A 23,611-nucleotide genomic window follows, 5' to 3' on the forward strand; every position below is an offset into this window, starting at 1 on the left:
GCCTGGCAGTGAGTGCCTCAACCCTGGGCCTCAGGGTTGGGGGAGAGCGACTGAGCTGGACTCAGAGACCCCAAGTTGTGTGGTCCAGGCTGGGTCTGGGAGAACCCTGAGGAGAGCAGGAAAGGCTGCCTGAAGGAAGGAACACTGGAGAGAGGGCCTTGAGGGATGTCTAGGAGTTCGGGAGGATTCTTGGCATCTAGCTTGCCTTGGCTGTCTCCCTTGCCCTGTCAGCCAGTGAGGGCATATTGGGAAGTGCTTGGGGAAGAGGCATTGGTTGTCACAGGTCTTATGGGACAAAGAGAGTGACAGGCCTGCCTCTCACCTGGGTTGACCTCCCCAAGAGGATGTGGGAGGCTAGGGCAGCAGGTCCATGACCCAGTTACAGGCTGTTTGTCTTCCTCCAGGACCAGCTGGGGTCACCAGTGACGTGGGCTCCCGCCCCTGCCCGCCTCCCTGGCATCTTTCCCCAGAGAGGGCCTGGGGAGGAGGGGGTAGGGATAAGGCAGGGGCACGGGGGCTTGGAGAGGGGAGGAGCCAGAAGAGGAGAGGAGCTCAGAAAAGGGGGAGGGAGCTCAGAGACAAAGGGGTTCAAGGGGATGAAGAGTCTGGGCCCAAAACAATCGTAACAACAACATCGATAATAATAACAGCGTAATGCAGGCTTTTGAGAGCCGGGCAGATAATGGGGTTCATATGCTAGGAAGAGGCGGCACCCCATTCAAGAAGGCCTGCTGGCTGACACTCCAGCTGCCCCTTCCCAGCTACCTCTTATTACCGCCCCAATAAGCTCCAGGCCTCGGGTGGCAGCCACAGCCATTGCCCAGGCCTCCTGCCACCCTGGCGTCCCCTCCACAGGGGACAGTGTCCTGTGCCTCCATCGATTTCCCACCCCAGCTTCTCTGGCCAGACGACCTGGGCTCTGGTCCCGGCTCTGCTGACCGGCTGTGTGACCCTGGGCGAATCGCTCCCCACCCCTGGGGCTGGCATGTCAAGTGACATGGTGACACAGAAAAAGCACCTCTGAGGTTGGATAGGGTCTGACAGGGGACTGGCCCCCTCTATCCTCCCTCTGCCTCAGCAGGTCAGCTGGGGTGGGGACGGGATGGGGGAGCGGCGGAAAAGGGCCCCGAGGTCTGGTCCCCACCACAGCTGTTACTGTGACTCACACGTTGGGGGCCGTTGGCATGGGGGAGCTGGGCTGGCACAAACGGAGCCCCGTTCTGCCCCACCCCGCGAGGGCAGGAGGCTATTTTCAGAGTCTCAGTAATAGAGGAGATCTGAGGTCATCCCCCAGCCCCAGCACCCCGTGGCCAGAGGTGGCCCAGGGGAAATGGAGCTCAGGGCAGGGAGGGGCGCTGGGTGGGCGGTACCGTGTGCATCCAGGCCTGGAGGTGGGAGCAAGCCTGGCCACATCCATTTAGAAAAACCAATTCGTGGCCCAGAGCAGCGGTTTCCCTGTCTCCCCGAGAGACCCCGGCCTCACGGAGAGCAGGCTGCTCTGAGAAAGGGGCCGATGGGGTCCTGGCTTCTTGTCCTTACGCTGACTCTGAGACCCTCCAGGACCTTGGCCAGGTCTCTGCCCCTCTCTGAGCTTAGTTTCTCCATCACACAAGGCATAGTGGAGCCTCGGGCCTTTTCCTGCCCCAGGGAGATTGTAAGCAACGGAAATCATCTTTACAGCAACAACAATGTCGATAATAATAATAATAGCATAACAGGCTTTTGAGAGCTGGGCGGATAATGAGATTCACATGCTAGGAAAAGACATCGCTCCCATTCAAGAAGCCCAGTACAGCCCCCAGGCAAGAGCGGGGAGGGGGGACCGAAGTTTCTCTTCTCTGTCTTCTTTTCTCCTTGAATTTCTCATCCCTTGAGGCTGAGAAACCAGGTCCTGGATGTTATGCAGACTCAGTTTCCCTTGCTGAAAAATGGCGAGAAGGAGACAGCCCCCTCCCACCCCTGTAGAAGGGGATGGGGGCCTCCCGTGGCCCCACGTTATTCTCTGAGGGGCCAGATGACGGCTGCCGTTGTCTTCGTGGGGAAGTCAGATGGGTGTGGGTTCCTGTCTCAGCTCTGCCCCTCATGATTGGGTCCCCTCTTGGGGTCTGTTTCTTCATCCACAAAATGGGTGTTGTGGCCACCCAGCAGCACCATTCAGGCAGAGGGAGGGGGATGTTGAAGTCACAGCTCTGGCCAGGTCGCTGAGCCTCCCAGGCCTCGGTTTTTCCATCTGTGGAATAGGTCTATGGGGGACAGGGTAGGGGGAACTGGCCCCCAGGGGCCTCTCTCTCCAGCTCTAAACCTCCCTGGCTGACCTCCCCTTTCCCTGGTGCGTTCTGCTCTCTTGCCTCCTTGGGCCTCAGCTTTCCCCACCCCTATTATGGATCTATCTATGCAGGAACCGTGCCCCCCGCCCCTTCCATCAGCCCCTGACATCCAGGTGGCCCATCTTGGCCTGTGGACCTCAGCCAGTCCTGTCTGTACATCTGGGCTGTAGGAATGACGTCTCGTCCTCATTTTTTTCATCACTGCCAAGAGCCGGTTGAGGCAGCCCTTGGACCCCTGTCTGGTGTCAGCTTCCTCTGCTGAGCAGTAGGTCTGACAGACGAGCCCCAAATGACCCTCTGAGCCTAGTTGCTCCTGGCATCGTGAGCATCCAGTGCGTGCTCAGCCCTGCTCTGGACATTTGAGCTCACACTCTAGTTCAGTGGTTTGCAAACTACAGTCACAGGGCCCAGTGCCCACCGTCTGTCTTTATAAATAAAGTTTTATTGGAACACTGCCATGCCCATCCCTTACATCTCCTCTGTGGCCAGTCTTGCACTACAGTGCAGCGTGGAGCAGTTGAAACAGACACGAAAATACTCACTATCCGGTTCTTTATGGTACTTTTAAAGTTTGCTGACCACAGTTCTAGAAGGCAGAGAATGGATCTGTGCCACCAGCATTCCACCATCCTCAGTTTTCCCCATCTGTACAAAGGGTCCCCATCAGCCTCCACCTGGGACCCCCAGCTTGTCCTGTCTGTACATTGGGGTTCAAGACAGTCCTCCATGAACGGCTGCCTTCGTCTGTGCCTCCCACGTGGTCCAAGCCTCAGTTTCCCCATCTGGGCAATGGGTTCTCAAACGACCCAGTGAACCTCTGCTGGGTCCCCACTGGCCTCCACTTTTTTCCCCAGGACGTGGAGGGATCTGCAGCAGCCTCCTGCACACCTCTGCCTGGCCCTCCTTCTAGCGGGTCTGCCTGGGGCCCCTGCGGCCTCATTCTTACGGGCGGGGCAGTGGGTCCACGGCCCCCAGCGCCTCCTGACCTCTGGTCTTTCCCGCCCCGCAGGATGAGTTCCACCCGTTCATCGAGGCGCTGTTGCCTCACGTGCGCGCCTTCGCCTACACCTGGTTCAACCTGCAGGCGCGGAAGCGCAAGTACTTCAAGAAGCACGAGAAGCGGATGTCGAAGGACGAGGAGCGCGCGGTGAAGGACGAGCTGCTGGGCGAGAAGGCCGAGGTCAAGCAGAAATGGGCGTCGCGGCTGCTGGCCAAGCTGCGCAAGGACATCCGGCCCGAGTGCCGCGAGGACTTCGTGCTGGCCATCACCGGCAAGAAGGCGCCGGGCTGCGTGCTCTCCAACCCCGACCAGAAGGGCAAGATGCGTCGCATCGACTGCCTGCGCCAGGCCGACAAGGTGTGGCGGCTGGACCTGGTCATGGTCATCCTCTTCAAGGGCATCCCGCTGGAGAGCACCGACGGCGAGCGCCTGGTCAAGGCGGCGCAGTGCGGCCACCCGGTGCTCTGCGTGCAGCCACACCACATCGGCGTGGCAGTCAAGGAGCTCGACCTCTACCTGGCCTACTTCGTGCGCGAGCGAGGTGAGGCGGGGCTTGCGCGTGCACGCGGATCTGGAGGCCGAAAGGGGGTGCGTTGGAAGGTCGTCGAGGGGGGGAGGTGGCGCACGCAAAGGTAGGAGGCAGGAGGCGGACCTTAAAGTCCGAGGGCGGGGACAGTTGCAGTGGGAGGATCTGAGCCCTGTGAAGGGCCAAGGGGAAGAGGTATGGTTCAGGGGGAGTCTGGGGTCGGGGGCAGGTGCGTCCTGGAGCTGTGAAGGTAGAGGCAGGCCCTGACCTTGGGGGGTCAGGGGTCCAAGGGGGGTGTCAGGTGTCAGGAGGTGAGACCCTGTCCCAGGAGGTCTGTTGGCAACAGTGGTGAGGATAGGCCAGTGACGGACGCGCGGGGGACAATCTTATCCCTCCTGGGAAAGCTGGAGGAGAGCTGGGGTTGCACTTTGTGACTGATGATTGATCGACTCTTGGACTTCCCCCAGAGACCTGACAGGTCCCATATTTCGGCCGAGTGGGAAGCTGGGGCGCTGTGTGACTTTGGCTAGGTCACCAGTCTCTCTGGTCTCCAGCGGCCCCCACTCTGGCCCTTCGAGCTGGGTGTTTGCTGGCTCTGTGGTCAGATGGCCCACATGGAGACTAGCAGGGTTTGCGAGGATGGGGAAATCCACGGCAGCTTCCCAGAGGAGGGGACTCCACTGAGCTGAGCTCTGCAGAACGACTGGGCAGTGATGAGAGTGGGGATATCCCAGGAGGTCAGCCGCCTAAACAGAGATGTGGAGGTCAAGGGCAGGCCCTGGCTGGGAGGGCAGTGGGGTCTGTTGCCCCGCTGTTCCTGGTGGTGTGGCCAGTGGAGCCGTCAAATGGAGGGTATCAGCATCCTTACCTGGATTGGGCCTGGGGAGACTCGCCGAGATCGTGTGTGTGTGTGTGTGTGTGTGTGTGTGTGTGTGTGTGTGTGTGTGTGTAGCGCGTTGGACTCTGGCCTGCCACGTGGTGGGTGGCAGCTGTGACTGTCTTCATGCGGATGGAATCAGGTGTGCCCGGAGACCCTAACAGGCACATGTCCCATGCCCCACCGTGCCCACCCAGGCTGGTACACACGTGGGTGCGAACCCGCACACACCCGGGGCTGCCTGAACGTGTCAGGTGGGTGCACTCGGGTTGCAAACCCAGCCCTAAGCCCCCGTAGACCCCACGGGAGCCCGTGTGATCACAACCAGAAATGATGGCGGAAGGCTGGGGGAGGGGTGGTGAGAAGAGCGCGAACTCCGGGGCTGGACTGCCCAGATTCCGAACGCAGCCCTGCCATGTGGTGTGCTGGCTGTGTGACTTTGCCTCAGGCCCCGTCCTCTGCCTCAGTTTCCTCCTCTGTACAGTGGGGGTAACAACCATGCCAACTCTTAGCGATGCTGTGAGGATTCCATGAGGTCTCCTGGTCTCCACTGTGTGTGGGAGGGAGAGCTGGGGCAGATTTTCCCAGTCTTGACCTTGACCCCATCTGCCCCTCCCCCGCCCCCACCAATTAGCACTAAACGCAGGGGGCCAGAGGCAGAGGGGTAGACTAGGTGACTGTTTGCTGCGGGCCGGATTGGGGGTGTGGGCAGGGGCAGCCGTGGGGGCTGCAGTGCCCATTACCATGCAGGTCCTGGTCTCTCTCACCGCATCCATCCTCCTCCTCCACGCTGAGCTGATAAAATGTTGAAGCGAGTTTTCTGCCAGCGTCAGCACAATCTCCGGGCGCCTCCCCTCCCCCATCGGCCCCCGCCCCCCTCAGCTCAGCAGGCAGACCAGGCCTCCGGGCCTCCCCAGACACCTTCGCATCCGACTGCCATGCCTTTGCTGGTCAGCATCCTCACGTGAGGGCCGGGGAAGGTCAAGGCTGCTGCGCCCTCCCGTGCAGGCTCCGTCATCCCAGGGGACCACTGCTGCTCAGACAGGCCCCAGCTGACCCGGCTTCAGCTGGCTGGGAGTGAGGGTCGGGCGGGAGGGCCGGGCCGGGAACCCACTCCCAGCTCAGCTGCCTGCCTAAGGGCCGGGTGATCCTAAACAAGTCACTTAATCTCTCTGTGCCTGCTTTCTTTGATTTTAAAATGGGATGCTCAGAAATAGCTGGCCGGTAGGAATGTTGTGTTCTCGTGGTAAGCGTTCAACAAATAACCCCCATGCTGTCCTGAACACAGGTACCAGGCACAGGACTAGGGCTTTGTGGACCGTTGTTATCAACGTTATCATCCTCATTAGGATTGTGATTTCCCGCCTCCATGCCTTTGCCCATGCTGTTCCCTCTGCTTGGAATGCCTTTCCCGTCTGGAAGACTCCTACTTATGCTTCAAAACCCCAACTCCCAGCTCCACTTTCTCTCCATCAGGCATTTTTTCTGAGGATTTAGCAATTCTTTTCCATTCTCATGGCAACCTTGCAAGGCAGGGATCATTGTACCCATTTTACAGATGAGGAAACCAAAACCCAAAGAAGATAACTGCCCGGCGCAAGGTCACACAGCTAGGAAAGGGCAGAGTTAGGGTTTGGACGTGGGCGGGTTCTGTTGCTGACACCCCTGCTAGCCTTCTACGCTCGGTGGCAGAAGGGGATGGAAGTACATCACAGTGTAGGGTGTGGGTATCCAGGCATCGTGGCTGGACCACCTCCGGGCTGGGTCTGTGTTCTAGGCTCCTACCAGCTAGGGCCTCCTCCGGGGTTCCCAGGCCGAGGCTGGCCCCCAGAACCCCTTGTTGAGCTTCAGCTTCCACAGCAGGACCCCCGTCTTCATCTGGGCCAGAGTTATGTCTCTCTTCTCAGCCAGGTAGTCATCTGACCTCAGAGACAACTGGTCACCTCCCTCCTCTCACCTGGTGGGTCCCAGGGCTGCAGGGGGTCCAGGCCAAGGCCAGAGTGCGGTGTCCGCTCAAATCAGCCCTGCTAGGAGGCCATGGGATTGATGGGGAGTGGGGGAAATGGGCCTCAGTTGGCTTCTGAGGGCGGGTGTCACAGGGTGGATGGTGGGACAGGCACCCGCCATTCGGCTGAAAAGGAGGTACCACCTCTAGCGTCAGAAGCGGGGCCTTGGAGCCGAGAGAATGACAGTGAGAGAGAGAGACAGAGAGACCCAGAGACATGGGGAGACACAGAGAGACCCACAGACGCATCATACACTTGGCCCTTCCCTGTCCCAAGACAAGGGGACAAAGTCCAGCTCCCCCCACGGCCTCCGTCCTTATCTCTCCCAGGGGGTGTCAAGCAGACTGCTGGAGCTGCACCCCAAAGGGGAATCCCAGGCCTCCATCCTTGGGTTTATTTTGGAGGAGAGAAGGGTGGGCACGAGCCGCGAGGAGGTCCCTTTAGCGCTGGGGCTGCCAGGCTGATCAGAGCCCAGGGCACCGCCTGGGGCCGAACTTGGCAGCTTCAGGCATCCATCTGGCACCGTTGTGGACACAGGGGCCTGATTCCAGGGGTGGACTCCGTGTGTGCCCTGGGGGTGGGCTAGGGGACAGCTGGGGGGCCGTGATGAGGGGGAGACGTGAGCTCCACCTTGGGACATTGGGGCTGCCCGCTCAATGTGTGCACTTTAGGGGGAGGGATGTGTGCAGTTAAGCAGGGCATGGGCAACCTGACAATTCTCAGTTAAATTAATACAAACCTAAGGACAGGGAGGGGTGAGGAGAGGGAGGGCGGGGCAGGCACTCTGGCCAGGGAGGGCCTGAAAGAAGTGAGGGAGCTGCAGAGGGATGTGAGTGAGAGTGTGCGGGGCAGTGGGGGCGGGCACAGTCAGTGCAAAGGCCCTGGGGCTGGAATGGCCCAGAGCACAGGTGCTAGTTGGGAAGGTGAGGCCCTGTGCCTGGTGTTGGGGAGGCCGGGAGCGGGTGAGCCGGCTCTCCTCTCTCCTGCCTCCCATTTGAGAAGGAGTCTGGAGAAAGCAGGGCCCAGAGAGGGAAGCCGCCTGCCCAGCCCCGAAGCCCAGCCAGGCCTCCCCGCCCCCTCTGGCGGCCTGAGAAACCTGAGGCGCGGGCGGGCACCGTGCCAGGGCGGGAGGGGGAGGGGCTGCCAGGCCCGCCCGCTCCGGCAGCTGCCAGCCCGCCCCGAGCCCCGCCAGCCCAGATGGTGCCCATCTGCTGACGCTGCCGTGGGCTGGCCTCCCGTTCCCGCCTCCTGTTCCCGCCTTGTTTGGTGCCAACCTCCCGGAAGGGCGCTGTGGGCAGGGGCTGGCTTGGGAAGCTTGCAGCTGCTAGAGGAGCTGCCCAGGGTGTCCAGGGAGGGGTCAGGAGGACCTGGGGGCAGGGGTCCCCGTCGCCTCCTGGATGGACCTGGGAAACAATAATAACAACAGAGATAATAGTAACAGCAAAAACATCGTGTGCCCGATGCTGAGCCCATCCTATATCTGGTTTCATTCTCTCCACCACTCTGGGAAGGAGGGACTATTGCCTTCTCCCCTGTTTCAGATAAGGAAACAGTCCCAGAGATGGTCAGCGACTTGCCCAAGGTCACACAGCTCCTAAGAGGTAGGGCGAAATTAGAACCCACAGATCCTGACTCCTTGAAACCATTAAAGGAAAAACCCTAAAAACCGCTTTTCAGGTTATCAGATGGAACCCACACCTTCCTAGTTGTACAGATCATGAAAAGAGCTGGCCCGGAATACACAGTGAACAAATTAATGAATATCAGTGAACGTTCCCGAAGTGCCTACCGTGCCCAAGGCTGGGGGCTGGGGTCTCCATAAAGCACACCCTGGGCTCGGATGGCAGGAGAAAGGGTCTGGAGCAAGGGGGCCTGGATCAGTCTCAGCTCTGCTCCTGGCTTGCTGTGTGACTTAGGGCAGAGCTCTGCCCTCTCTGGTCTGGGGTTGGAGGAGAGCTGAGGCCAGGAAGGTAAGGCCTTGTGGGGCCACAGAGAAAAACAAGCCAGACCCTGACTGAGGGTCCTGCCGTCTCCTCCAACCCCTGTTAATCTTCATCCCAACACTGGCCGTGTGCTGGGGAGACAGAGGGCGGATGTGGACAGGAGGGCGTGTAAGGGCACCCGTTGGCTTGTGTAATGGATACAGTTTGTGTCCACACGTGCTCCAGGCGGTGTGAGGTGCATTTCCCTCTCCGCGCCTTAGTTTTTCCATCTGGAAAGTGGAGAAAATAAGAATTATGTCCACTGCATTGATGATTGGAGTGATCCCCGGACAGCATACAGGAGGCCCTGGATAAACGCTCAGTCCCTTCCCGGATCCTCTTCCCAGCCCCAGGTGGCAAAGGGGAAGAACCTCAGTGCATCTAGTGAACCAGCAGGGGCACCTGTGACCCAGGATGGGCCCCCCCCCACTGGAAGCCACCTCTCCAGGTGTCTGGGTGGCGGAGGGGTGAGGGGCTCTTGGCAGCCTGGACTCCCCCGGGGCTGAGCAGCCAGGTGGACCAGCCGTCTGTCTGTGCAGAGGAGGTGGCTGCCCGGGTTGAGGTCCAGACACCAGCTGACGATGTATTTATAGCGGCAGCAGGAGGCCTCTGGGCTCCTGGTTACTGGTGCTGAGGGAGCCGCTAACCCAGCAGGTGGGAGCCCAGTGTCCGGAAGAGGTAGGGGCACGATCTGTAGCCAGATGGCCCAGGTTCAAATCCCGCCACTCGTGAGCTGTGTGACCTTGGGCAGGTGACGTCACTGCTCTGGGCCTCAGTTTCCTTTCCTCTGAAATGGGCATGATGCAGATGGGGCCTGCTTCACCGGGCTGGGTAGGATTAAATGAGTTAATGCGTGAAGAGTGCTAGGACAGGGCCTGGCACACAGTAAAGTGCTCAAACATGATTTGCTGCCTTAAAAAGGAAGACGATTCTGACACCTGCTACACCATGGATGGACCCGGAGAACATGATGCTCAGTGAGAGAATCCAGACACAAAAGGACAAATACTGTTTAATTCCACTCACAGGAGGTCCCTAGAGAGTCACAACCACAGAGACAGGAAGTCGATGGTGGGGGCCAGGGGCTGGCGGAGGGGCTGGGGAGTCCACGTTTCATGGAGACAGAGTTTCAGTTTGGGAAGATGAGAAAGTTCTGGAGATGGATGGTGGGGATGGTCGCTGGACAGTGTGAATGTGCTTAATGCCACTGAAGTGCACACTTAAAAATGGTTAAAATGGCAAAGTTTATGCTACTGATATTTAAAAAATTATTTGTTGTTGATAATAATTTGCAAATCAACTAGACTTCCATTTAAAAATTCAAAAAAATGATAAAAATAATGAATAATAGTACATCGTCTATTATATTGCAATGATAAATAATAAAAATAAAATCAGTGATGGTAATATAATCCTAGGAATTATTATCAGCGCCTTTATTATCATGATCGTTCCTTTGTTTCTAGTCCCAGCTCTGCCCTCTGGCCAGCTGGGCAACCTTAGGCAAGTTAGTGCCCATCTCTGTGCTTCTGTTTCTTCATCTGCAAATGGAGCATAGGGAGTGTCCAGCGATTGGAGTTAAGGTCGTATCTGTGAGAAAGGAACCTCTTAGCACGATGAGTGCTCAGATATATTTGGAGTTCTTTCCTGGGTAGCCGGAGTAGGTCCTCCCTCCCCCATGGACACCCCTGCATGGGCGCCCAGCTTGCACGCCTGCACCTGCCAAGGCAGGGCTGCAGAGGCTCCTGAGGGCCCGAGAGGTGCGGAGCCCTCAGAAAATGGGAGGCATCTCGGTGCACCTGTGGCGGCCACCCCGGCGTGGCGGGGCTGCAGTTGCCACCCTGGCCCTGTGCCCAGCGAGCCAAGGGGAGGCTGAGGGCAGCTAGGGACATCTCCGGCCCCCCCCCCCTTCCGCAGACAGCTGCCAGGCCGGCCCCTCTCCCTCCAGCTGGGTGTGGGCAGGAAGTCACAGATGGTCAGAGTCCGTGAGGGACAAGGGAGGGGGCATGTGGGAACACTGGATGTCTTGTCCAGATCAGGAAACTGAGGCCCAGAGAGGGGCGGGGCATTGCCCAGGGTGGCCCAGTAAGGGCCCTTCCTCTGGTCCATTCTGTCCCATCTTCTGTCCCGGGCTGACTTGGATGGGTGCCAGGATGGGGGACCCGGGTACTTCAGGGTAAATGGCTTGCAAATGGGAAAGGGGTTTCAAGGCCTGGGGCGGCGGTGGGGTGGGTGGGTGGTGGTGCTCTAGACTGCCAGAGATGAGGTCTGCTCTAGATCCTCCAAGGGACAAGTTCTGGAATTTCCAAGGCCTGAGTTCTAGACGCTTCAGAGCTGGGATCTTTACCATCTGACAATTCTAGAATTCTCCCTCTGGGTTTAGAGCAGCACAATTCAGTAGAAATACAACTCGAGCCATACAGATAATTTTTCTGGTATCCACACTTAAAAGTATAAACCTACAGGGGAAATTAATTTTAACAGCCTATTCTGTTTAACCCAGGACATCCAAAATATTGTCATTTCGACACATAATCAATATGCAAAAATTATTGAGATGTTTCACCTTCTTTTTTGCCGTAAGTCGTTGAGATTCACTGTGTGTTTCGGACCGGCCACATTTCAGGCGCTCAACGCCACACGTGGCCAGTGGATGCCGTGTCAGCACTAGAGCATCTGCGTTCCAGAGAATTCCGAGGCAGATCTCCAGTCTCCCAAGTTGGGTTCTTGAGAATGTGAGGACAGATTCTAAAAGTCCCAAATCAATCATCAATTATCCAAACAAGTATTGGTTTCTTCAGTATCCAAGAAGCCCTTAAGTGTATTCGTGACCATGGACGACGGTTTCCAGAATTCCACTCGTTGGGTTTTCACATGGCCAAGGACAAGCTCTAGAATGTTCTCGAGCTGGGTTCTAAAACATCCAGGGCAGGTTCTAGAATTCTCTGAGGCAGGGATCCAGAAAGTTCAGGTCAGAGTCGAGTAAGCCTGTCCTCAGACCCCGGGTGACTGAGCAGAACATTACAGAAAAGATGCCTACAGAGGGAGAAGGAGGTCGATTTTCATTTTTTCGAGGCTTTTTCCAGACTGGCTGAGTCAGGGGCTGCGTGCTTGGGGGCAGCAAGGTGGATGGGGGCCCTGTTGTGGGAAGAGGTTTGGGAGCAGTTCGTGAGGATACATGACTATAAGAACCTGGGACTAGGGGGGCCCAGGAATAAGAATCAGGACTTTGTTTAATCCCCAGTAAATGTCTGTTATTTATTAGATGTTTGGACATGGAACCCCGCGTGTGTTTCCAGAGGCTCTTGTGGGGCTGTTTTGGGAAAGGGCGCTTAGTAGGTCCTTGCTGGAAGGCAGTGGCTATAGTTGGGGATTGTGACATCTGGCAGGAGGCAGGGGTTGTCTGTCTGTGTTTGGGGTGTTGGGGTGCATTTATGGGGGAACTGCAGGCATATTGAGGGCTTACTAAATTAAATTCTCAGTAAATGTCAGGAATTGTTAGTACCATTTCGTTTCACCTTAATTCCACAAAGGTAGAGATTATCATGAACCGCCTTTATCACATGGGAAAATTGAGAACCAGAGAGGTTAAGACACCAACCTGAGGTCACACAGCCAAAAGGTAGCATCTGGATTCAAACCCAGGTCTGAGGGCAGATCTGAGGGCCTACAACGGTCCCCTGGGAAGGGGCTGTTTGGAGTGTGTCAGGGACCTCCCCCAGAATGTCCCAGGATCCCTCCTTTGGGCCTAGAGGATTTTGGTGCTGGTGAGTGGATGCCAGGTTCAGCTGGATCAAGGAGCACCTTTGGGGGCTGCAGCCTGGCCGGGACCCGGTGAGGGGGGTGGCTAGCCTCAAACCCTCGACATGGGGAAACCAGGAAGGTGAGAGATGCGGCCAAGGTCACGTGTTCCCTTTCGGTCTCTGTCTCTGGATCTCTTTTTCCATCTCTTTGTCTCTCTCAGCCCCTGTCTCTGCCCAGCCCCAGTCTCTCCTGGTCTAGGCCAGTCTCCTCCCCTCACCGCCTCCGGGCAGCCTGTGGGCTGCCCGGAGGCGGCAACAGCAGCTGAATGGGCCCCTTGTTCCTGACCACACCCTCCCCTTAGGGTCACCCCGGGACGAGCTCCGGCAGCCTGCTGTCTTAAAGAGCCAGCGCCCAGAGAGAGGGGAAAAGAGGGGGCCGCTTCACTCCCAAGCCCCACCCCCCAGCCTCCCAAGGATGGAGGAACTGAAGCGCATACATGCTGGGGAGCACCGCACCTGGACATCCCAGCCCCGTGTGAACAGGCGGTTGTCCTGGGGCTGTGTGTGCATGGTGGGGCTTGGGTTTCATCTGGGACAAATTCCTTCTCCTGTCTTGGCCACTGTTGTTTCCCCATCTGTATCTGCAGCTCCTTGTGCCCACCCGGGGTGGGGGGGTCGTTGGGCAGAGACAATAGTATCTGGGCCAGGTTTGGTACACAGTCGGCGTTCTTCTGTGCCCATCGTGCAATTATGTAGCCCCATTTTACGGAGGAGCTGAGCGGTAAGGCTCTGGCTGAGGCTACGCAGCCCAGATTTCACCCAACTCTGCCAGCTCCACCCTCCGCTCGGGGCTGTGAAGCTTCACGTTGCTCGCTTGCCGTCTCTGGGCCTCAGTCTCCCCTTCGGAGCAATGGGAACCGCTCCCGCCCACTTTCAGGCTAGAAGCCTTTCACTTCTCCCACCCCGAGGATGCCGTGGCTGGGAGTTCCGGGCATCCCCCAGATAGGAGCCAACCAGAGGACCTCGAACGGGGCTGCACCCGGTAGCCACTCTGCGAGGCCTCGGCGCTCCTGTGCCCCAGGCCGGCCCCACAGACAGCCTGGGACAGGTTGCTGCCGGATGGACAAGCCTGTTCCCTGCTTCCTTATGTAACCAGGTTATGCAAGGGCAGCTGGCCTGCTTACATAAGGGGAGGCCGGGCCAGCCCCAGCTGGGGAGGGGGAAGCTCTTAAAGGGGCTGGTGTCTCCCGAGTCTCCCCTCCAGGGCCCTGTGCCAACCCACGGAGGGGAGCCTTATAAACTCTGGCCGATTCCGTACTCATCAGCGCCATCATTGCCATCATTATTATTATTGCTGTTGATGTTGTTTATCGTCACTGTTCTTTCCCAGGAGGCACAAAGCCCACACTCTGCTTCTGACCCTCGGCTAGTCCCTTTTCTCCCTGAGCCTTAGTTTCCCCATCTGGGCCCAGGTGGGTGGTGTCAGTGAAGGAAGGCAGTGGGGCGTAACGGGGATGCTGGCCCCACCACCTGCTCGCTGTGTGACCTCAGGCAAATGGCGATCCTCTCTGGGCCTCGGTTTCCCCATCTGTAAACTATGCTTGCCTCTCTGGGTTACTGAGGGGGAAATGAATTCAGACATGCGAAGGGTTAAGATGGCATCGAGCACACACTCAGCCGGTACAACTTCTTGGTAGTCAATAAATATTTATTAAGCGCTTACTGTGTGCCAAGCCCTGTACTGCGAACAAGACAGACAAAAATCCAGGCCTTGCGGGGCTCACAGTCTGGTGGGGGAGATGGACAAAAAACAAGTTCGTGATAAGGGCTACTGAGAAAAAGAAAGAAAGGCAAGGAATAGAGAGTGGTGGGCTATTTGGGGAGGGACTGTCTGAGGACTTGACATTTGAGCTGAGACCTGAGCGTGAAGAGGAAGCAGTTGTGTGAAGAAGTGGGGAAGGGCACCTTAGGCAGAGGGCACAGCCTATGCAAAGGCCCTGGGGCAGGACCTGGTGTGTTGGAGGAACAGCCAGGTGGCCCTAGCGGCTGGAGCAGAGTGAGGGAGGGGGAGAGAGGGATGAGGGGAGGGCAGGGAGGGGACTTGGGCTTTTACACCTAGGGAGGTGGGAGCCCTGCAGGGCTGTGGCAGAGGAGGGGCGGGGCCTGACTCAGGTGCTCACAGGCGCCCTCTGGCCACTGTGGGGAGGACAGACTGTGGAGGGTGAGGGTGGGAGTTGAGAGACCAGGGCTGAGGCCACCGCACTGGTTCAGGCTTAGGCGGGCGACAGTGGGGGCCAGCCAGGCAGAGGCTGATTCCAGAAGCGTGAGAATTCAGTGGCAGTGGTCAGCCTGGGTGGAGCAGGACAGTGCACGTTGGTCACCTGGATTACGGGGCCCCTTCGGAGGCTGGCGCTGGCCCCCTTGCCTCCTGCTTGGACTTAGGCAGGGAAAGGAGGGGCGGGCAAGCGCAGGGCCATGGGTCACACCCAGGGCCCCTCCTGGAGTCAGGACGTCGTTTGCGGGCAAGCTGGGGTAGGGCTCTGGTGCCTGGGTGGCCCGCAGGGCTCTGGGCGGGCTGCGCGGGCAACTGCCGGGTGCCCAGCCCCAAGCTGGGTGTTCCACCTGCATGGCTGCATTGTTCCCGTTTTTATTCCCCATCTCGCCAGGTGAGCTTGGGCTGGCATCTGCCCCGCCCTGCACCTCAGTTTCCTCATCTGTGAAATGGGAATGATCATTTGTAACTGCTCGGTGGGTTCCAGGAGCACTGGTACACAGTAGGTGCCCATTCAGTGATCAGCAGCAATAGTGCAGGAGGCTTGGGAGTGAGGGAGCCCCCCGGCATGGGAGGCAGGCATGTGGAGACCCACGATACTCACCGAGGTGGGCCACAGGGCAACTAACTGAGTCCCCGTGACTGAGCCCCTGTTTTGTCCCTGCAAAATGGGACCACCGTCACAGAACCCCTGTGACACCTGGTCAAAGGCCAGCACAGAAAGGCATGTAGGCTGCTATCACACTGTCCCAGCCCCGTGTGACACCTGGGGAAACTGAGGTCCAGAGAGAATGGGGGTGCTTAGCCTACAGTCACACAGCCAGTCGGGCAAGGAGATGCCCCTGGAACAGATGGCCTGGCTTCAAGCCATTCAGAGGGCCTCAGTTTCCAAATCCGTGAAATAGGCACACTGCGGGGGTCAGTAGGAATTACTGGACACCCAGGAAGAGGTTGCAAGGATTTATCTGGCTAGTCTAGACACCTTCTCCCTGGGGTACTGGCATGACCTATGGGGGGGAGGTCTTTGGTCTCCCCCCATCCCCCTAACCCAGTTCCCCTTAGGTGCTGGCTGAGGAGGAGATTCCTGGAGGCTCCTGGGTTAGCTGGGGCCCTTCTGGCCAAGGAGGGGGCAGTAGGAGCCAAGGCCCCTCTGCCTGGAAACTGCAGCCCTGTCTGGTTGGAGCACGCCTGTCCTCCTCTGCCCTGTAGAAGGGCTGGAGCTGGACAGTCTGGCCCACCCCAGACAGACAGGGCTGTCTGTCTTTGCTGCATACCTACCATGTGCCTGCCTAGCCTCTGCCAGACCCAGACACGTTCAGTGAGGCAGCAGGTGGTGCGGCCAAGTCTCTCTGGTCGAGTCCCAGCTTCGTGCACTTGGCCCAATTGCCTAACCTCCCTGAGGCCTCCTCTGCCCCTCTGTAAATCTGTATGTAGCTCCTGGCAATATAAGCACTCAATAAATGGAAGTTATGATTATTATTATAATTTTCATACACTGTTCTCTCTCCCTACAAGCCCCTTCTGTGCCTGGCAAACTCCTACTCAGACATCAAGGCCCCAGCTCCAATGTCCCCTCCTCCAGGAAGTCCTCCTGGGCCCCCAGGCCAGGTTTCTGTTATTTTCTTGGGTTCCTCCTGCCCAGAGGTCCTGCCCTCTGATATCCAGGACCTGGAGCAGTTGGGTGGGCTTCCCAAAAGAGGATTTCTGCTGATCCTCAAAGAATGAAGGGGGCCCGAGATAGGCAATGATTCGGTGATATTCTATACCCCGCCCTCTGCCTGTTGTAGAAATCCCTTGTATCACCACTGGTTGGAGTCCACGCCCTTAAACCTAGTCTTTCCCTCTGAATATCCCCCAGTTTTCCCAACATTCCTCAGATCCCTTTGTCTGACAAGCATTTATTTTGCACCTGTTGTATGCCAGGCCCTATCAGGATCATCCCAATTATTCATGCAACAGGCATGTATCAGGTGCTGTGTGCCAGGCTCTGCTGGAATAATCGCACTCGCTTGTCTGCAAACATCTGTCGACTGCCAGCTATGTGTAAGCATTGCTTGAGCACCGACTGCATGCCAGGCTCTGGGAAGAGAGGAAGCCCAGGGGAGGAAAAAAGTCTCCCACTAACCCTCCCTCCAGGCTTGGGCCCTCTAGTCTCCACCCTCCTCCTGCATTCCAGGCAGCGGGTTAAAAATGTGGGCGCAGGAACCAGAGTAACCCGAGTCCCCATCCGCTTGTCCACTCACTGGCGTGAGACCTGGGGCGAGCCCCTTCCCATCTCTGACCCCCTCTGTGAAACGGAGCGCCCAGCAATCTGCTTGCAGCTCGAAACCTACTTTCTGCAGAGAAGGAAACTGAGGTACTAAGCAGGCAGGCTCCCCAGAAACCCCTCCGGGCAACACTGGGAGGGAACCCATCTTAGCCCAGAGAGGGGCAGGGCTGGCCCGAGGGCACATAGCTCCGGTTGGGACCCTGCCCTGCTCTGGAGCCCTCCCCTTGGTGCCCGCCTCCCTGGCCTGGCTGCCAGCCTCCGGCCTTCCCCCCACCCCACCCCCGACTCCCGCGGGGCTGCCGCGTTGGTGACGCAGCCGGAGAAACTTCAGAAGGAAGGGAAGCTGGGAGGGGCCGGGCTCCTCGGCAGACCCTGGCTGGCCGGCCGGGTGCCCCCACCCCGTCCCTGGCAGGGGGGATGCTGCGGGCTTCCGCCGCCTCCATCCACCGCGTGGCCGCAGACGGCTTCCGGGGCCGCGTCCCCTCTTGTGGCCACACGTGAGCGCTTAGCCCGTGGGCACATGTGGCTCCCCGGCTCCCAGCCCCCAACCCGCCCCCCCCCCGGCCGGGCTGCCAGGGAGGCAGGCCGAGGCCTTGGTTTGGCTGCTGGCAAAGCCAAGAATCTGCTCCAAATGTAAACAGCGAGTTATTTTAAGTCTGCCCCCCTCCCCGGGTGGCGCTGACACATTTGACATTGGAGGGGACCGGGAGGGGGGAGGGGGGGCCGAGGTTGCGCGTGTGGGTATTTTTAACCTTGTTTTTCACATCCTTGGTGCCACCCGGAGTCTGGTTTGTGCCGAGCGGCGGCGGTCGTGGGGAGCACGGGGCTCGGGTGGCAGCGGGCGGGCGCCTCCCCCCGCCTGGCACGGCAGCCGCCCTCCTGGCACAAGCGCCTTTAACCCGCGCAGGCCGCCCCAGCCCACCCCCCCAACCATGGCCGCCCCCCCCCCACCCCACCCCGGGAGGGGAGCCTGGGCTCCAGGCCCCGCCAGCCCGCTCCTCCCGCGCCTACAAAATGGCCGCCAAGGCCAGAGAAGCATCTGGAAGCCGGGAGGGAGCATTGAGAAAATGGCCGCCAGAGCGCTGATGTCATCGGTGGCGTGGCCGCCAAGAGCGGCCGGGGTGGGACGAGTCCCGGCCTGCAGGCCTCAGAGTGGGCCCCGCGGCCTATGGGGGCCTCCCCGCCGGCTTTTCGGCCCGGACGCCCCCAAACCACCTGTGCCAAAGCCCCCCTGGAGCCCGCGGACGCCCCGAGTTCAGCCCAAGGCCGCGCGCTCACCGCCCGGGCCTGCGCTGGGGCCGGCGGGGGGCGGTGGACGGCCGCTGCCCTGACCCAATGGCCCGAGGTGTCCACCAGTGCCCGGCAGGGCCCGCAGCCAGGCCGCGGAGCAGGCGGGGGCGAGAGCCAGGCCGGGTGGGAAGAAAAAAGAAACTTTTCTTTGAAAGTGATTCCGAAGCAGGTTGGCTGGGGCCCAGGCGGCCGGCGGCAGGGCAGAGGGAGATGGAAAGTGTGGTCCAGACTCGAGGAACGCGGCGGGTCAGGAAGGACAAGGCGGGGGAGGCCCTGGCGGGGGCCGGCGTCCGGGAGGTCACCCCGGCTGTGGCCTTCTGCCTCTCAGCCCTGACGCCTTATCCAGATTTCCCCCGGGGGCGGATGAAGGTCGTGAACGTCTAGCATCTTGCTTTTTTCCCTTGGATTTGTCCAAACAGCCCCTGGAAGAGTATCGCCTGGGGGTTTTAGATCGTGTGTACCAGGATGTGGAGGCTCAGAGAAGGAACGTACTTTTGCTGAGGTCACACAGCATTGGTGAGACTGACATCCAGTTCTCGTGATTGCTGGCCTTGGGAGCCTGCGGTCTTGAGCCTGCAGGGGCAGGATGGGGCGTCTCCAGGGAGAGTCAGGGTTTGTACTGGAATTGCTTGAAGCCCAGGGCAATTTCCGTCCTGGTCCTCCTGCTACACTACCAGGGAAGTCCAAGTTCAGTCTAGCCCGAAGCCTTCGTGCTGTGACTCAACTCCTGGCCCTCCTCAAGATGACCGGGAGGAAGCCTTGACGATGAACCTCATGCGGCAGAACTTTGTGTCCGTTTTGTTCGTTGCTGTGTCCCTGGATCCTAGGACAGGGCCTGGTACACAGTTCGTGCTCAATACGTGTGTTAAGTGAAAGAATCATCGTTTCCCCTTATGCTTGGGTTTGCACAGACAGTCATATGGGATGGGGGTAGAGACTCAGGACACAAAACAGGTTGTAACATAGGTGGACATACGCGGGAATCCCTTGTCACACTTCTTAGAAGGGATACGAGGACGTGAAACCCAGATTTCCAGAGCGTCAAGCCCAGGTCCTGTGGACACATAATCCCCCCCCTCCCTTGGTCTCTTGGGCAAGAGAGGGAGCTAGACCAGGCAGGCATTTGCAGGAAAGGCATTCCAGGCAGGGAACAGCATGTGCAAAGGCCCTGGGGCAGGACTCTGCCTGGCATGTTGGAGGAACAGTGAGGAGGCCCGTGTGGCTGGAACAGAGTGAGTCAGTGGGAGAGAGGGAGGAGGGGAGGGCAGGGAGGGGACGGGGCAGGTCGTGCAGGGCCTTGGGGAGGACTTGCGACTTTCATACGTTTAAAGACCCAGACTCAGTCCAGTGTGATGAGAGCTAGGACAAGGTTTGCACAAGGGGCCAGGGGAGGGTGTTCCAGAGAAGGAGACGTTAGAACCGGGCTTGGAGAGATGGTTGGAGTTTGCCTGAGAGCGAGAGGGGCAGGGAAGGTTCATGGCAAGAGCGAGAAGGATGAAGGCCAGGGTCGCGTGTACGGTATGGCCTTCCAGGACAGAGAAAGTTGAACCTCAGCTGGCGATGTTTAAAAATGGCTGGTGACACTGGGGAGCTGGGAATTCCAGGGCCTGACTTTGGGTCTCTCTCTAGCTGGCTGGCGTTGGGAGGCGGACGTGGCAGCAAGGCAGAGCCAGCTACATTTGGAAGCCCGCTGAGGTTGGAAGAGAAATCCTGCGGGCGAGCTCACTGTGGCAGCCGAGGCGGGCCCAGCGGACGCACCGCTGGGCCCCAGTGGGAACCCTAGGCCCTCCCGTATCCCGCCAGGTTTAAACAAGTGCGATGATGGTATCAGCAATCTTGTCCTTTGTAAATCCCAAAGATAAATTAAATATGACCCCTCCGTACACCCCAGGCCATCACCCTGGGCCAGGCTGTTATGCCCACCGGGATGTTTGCCCACCCCTCCCTGTGGACTTCCAGCCTCTGAGAGTCCAGAATTCACTCAGCAGCCAGACTTTTTTAATATGTGTGTGTGTGCGTGTGTGTGTGTGTGTGTGTGCGCGCGCGCGCACGCGTGCACACTTTATTATAGTAAAATATATATAATATAAAATCCACCATCTTCACCATTTGTAAGCGCACAGCTCGGTGGCATTAAGCACATTCACACTGTCATGCAACCATCCCCACCGTCCATCCCTAGAACTTTCTCATCGTCCCAAACTGAAACTCTGTCCCCATGAAACACTCCCCAGGCCCTGGCCCCCACCATCTACTTCCTGTCTCTATGGATTTGAGTCCTCTAGGGACCTCCTGTGAGTGGAATCAGTCAGTATTTGTCCTTCTGCGTCTGGTTTATCTCACTGAGCATCATGTCCTCAAGGTTCATCAATGCTGTAGCGAGTGTCAGAATTTCCTGCCTTTTTAAGGCTGAGTAATATTCCACTATAGGGATGGACCACACTTTGTGTATCCGTTACCTGTTGTTGGATATTTGGGGTGTTTCCGCCTTATGGCTACTATGAATCATGCTGCTGTGAACATGGTGGGCAAGTATCTGTTTTCAATTCTTTTGGGCGTATACGTAGGCGTGGGTCACGTTGGTGATTCTATGTTTAACTTTGGAGGGACCGCCAAGCCATTTTCCGCTATGGCTGCACCATTTTACATTCCCGTCAGCCGTGCACGAAGGTTCCAATTTCTCCACACCCTCATCACCAGAGACGTTTTAAAATGTAACATAGATCATCGCCCTTGAGACTAAAACCCAAGCTTCCCACGCGGCCCGCGGGGCCCCGAGTGGTCTCATGTCTCCCCGCTGTGTGTACGTGCTGGGGCCACGTGCTCTCTCTGTTCCCCAAACATCCCATGTTTGTTCCTGCCCCGGGGCCTTTGCACTTGCTGTGCCATCTGCCCTCAGCTCTCCCCGTGGCTGGCTCCGTCCCATCCCTAGGCCCTTAGAGAGGTTTCTCCTGACTTTTCCGTCAAAAGTCACCTCCCCCACCCCCAGCCACTGTCTGTCCTCTCACCCAGTTTCATTGCCTCGGTGGAACTTAGAACCACCGAAATTATCTCGGGCTCCTTCTGTCGGCTCGTTTCCTGTCTGTCTCCCCCGCCTTGGCTCCCTGCCATTTCCCCAGTGCCTGGCAAGTGGTAGGTGGTCGGTAAACATCTGGGACATGAATGCCGGGGCGGTGCCTGGATCTCCCAGTTAGGAACTGCGGGAGCCTCAGCAACCAGGATGGAGGGAGTTGTCTGGTGCAAAGGGGGCGGGTGCTCTGGGCCGGGAAGGGCTGGACCGGAGGCCACGGCGGCGCCTTTGTCATGGGCTGGGACAGACCAAATTTGGGCTCGTGGCCACGGACAGGAAAGAACAGTTTGTACACTCCGTCAATGGGATCCAGTTTACATTTCTATTGTCGGTATGGTCATGTGTTTGTTTGAGGGAAAGGCCACAGGCGGTGGTGACGTTCAGGCTGCCTGTGAACACCCGGCGGACCCGGGAAGTCGAGAATACTGGTCCCAGGCCAAACCAGGGTGTCACTTGAAACACAGCCGCTGTCCGGGGCTAGTCTCACTTATACTAGCATGAGTGTGGTTAGCTCTGCTTCATGCATCGTGCTGGAGAGCCTTGTGTGTGTATCGGAAAAAAAGACCTTTCAGGAAGGTCCTGGCGTGAGGGGAGAATGTGAGGCACATAGATACAGAAGGAACCGTGTTGTGGGCAGAGGGAACCACATGTGCAAAGGTCCTGGGGCAGGACCAGGCATGGTGTTTTGGAGGAACAGCGAGGAGGCCCATGTGGCTGGAGCGGAGTGAGCGAGGGGGAGAGAGGGAGGAGGGGAGGGCAGGGAGGGGACGGGGCAGGCCGTGTAGGTCCCTGTGGGCCACGGGGAGGACTTGGGCTTTTACCCCCAGGGAAGTGGGAGCCCTGGAGGGCTGTGGGCAGAGGGGGGACAAAGGTCGTTTAACTTCTGAGTTTGGAAAAATGCCGTCACCCAAACAGTATTTATCCCTTTGTGATTGGCCCCTCCCCTCCCGGGGCTCCTCTGATTTCAACCTCACACCCGTATAAAGTAAGGCAACAATGGAGAAAGTCCACTTTACAGACATGGAAGCAACCTAAATGCCCATCAATGGAGGAATGGATAAAGAAGATGTGGTACATATATACAATGGAATATCACTCAGCCATAAAAAAAGAATGAAATGATGCCATTTGTAGCAACATGGATGGAGATTATCGTACTAAGTGAAGGGAGCCAGACAAAGACTAGTATCACACGCTATCACTCACATGTGGAATCTAATTTTAAACATGATGTCAATGAACTTATTTACAAAACAGAAACAGACTCAAAGATCTCAAGAACGAACTTACGGCTACCAAAGGGGAAATGTGGTGGGGAGGGATAAATCAGGAGGTTGGGATTAACATACACATACAACTATGTATAAAAGACTCAGAGGGGAGAGAGGCCCGACTAGTCCCAGGTCACACCCCGGGTTGTGCCAGGGCTGGGGCTTCAGCCCAGGTTTCAGGGTATGACTCCAGCTTCTAAAAGATGCCCCAAGGTCATACGAGTTTGGAACCTGGAGCCTCTTCCTCATGACCCCAATGCATCTGAAAGACTTTGAAGAGTCCAACAGCTGCCCTGAGAAACCCGCAGCGATGCTCCTGCTTTTTGACCGTGAACCCCATGCTCGGGTGGAGTCGGCAGACACCCCCAAGGCACACCCATAGAAAATCCCCTGCCCGGCAGCGGAGAGCGTGCATTTTGGTTCCGTGGTCCTGCTCTGGCCTGTTCGTGTTTTCCTCGTGTGGTCGGGAATGCATTCTGGGCAGCACAAAGCACCAAGTCGAACGCCTGATCTAAGCAGGGCTGCAGAAAGCCACGTATTCAGGGATGGGCCGTGGGGGATCTGGGGGACAGCGACCAGGTCAGGAAGGAACTCATTAATAGGCAAACGTTTTAAAGCCCGTGATCGACATGATATAAAATTCAAGAAGACATTCAAGAATATTCCCCCCTCCTTTTTAAAAATAAATCTTATTGGAGTATAGTTGATTTACAGTGTTGCATTAGTTTCAGGTGTACAGCAAAGTGATTCAGTTATACATATACATATATTCATTCTTTTTCAGATTCTTTACCCATATATAGGTTATTACAGAATATTGAGTACAGTTTCCTGTGCTATACAGTAGGTCCTTGTTGGTTATCTATTTTATACATAGTAGTATGTGTATGTTACTCCCAACCTCCTGATTTATCCCTCCCCACCACATTTCCCCTTTGGTAGCCATAAGTTCGTCCTTGAGATCTTTGAGTCTGTTTC

At 57.6% G+C, this 23,611-nt stretch overlaps 1 protein-coding gene across 7 annotated transcripts in view; it reads left to right on the top strand.

The window, feature by feature from the left end:
* The window catches only part of NFIC (nuclear factor I C), an 82,383-nt gene that overhangs the window by 12,950 nt on the left and 45,822 nt on the right, over positions 1-23,611 (top strand). For all 7 annotated transcript variants that reach the window (XM_033854745.2, XM_033854739.2, XM_033854742.2 and 4 more), the window contains exon 2: positions 3,337-3,868. In XM_033854745.2, coding sequence (XP_033710636.1) covers positions 3,337-3,868 — 532 coding nt within the window. The remainder of the gene's footprint in view (positions 1-3,336; positions 3,869-23,611) is intronic.

This window comes from Tursiops truncatus, chromosome 3 (genome assembly GCF_011762595.2).
Source record: "Tursiops truncatus isolate mTurTru1 chromosome 3, mTurTru1.mat.Y, whole genome shotgun sequence".
Taxonomy (NCBI): domain Eukaryota; kingdom Metazoa; phylum Chordata; class Mammalia; order Artiodactyla; family Delphinidae; genus Tursiops; species Tursiops truncatus.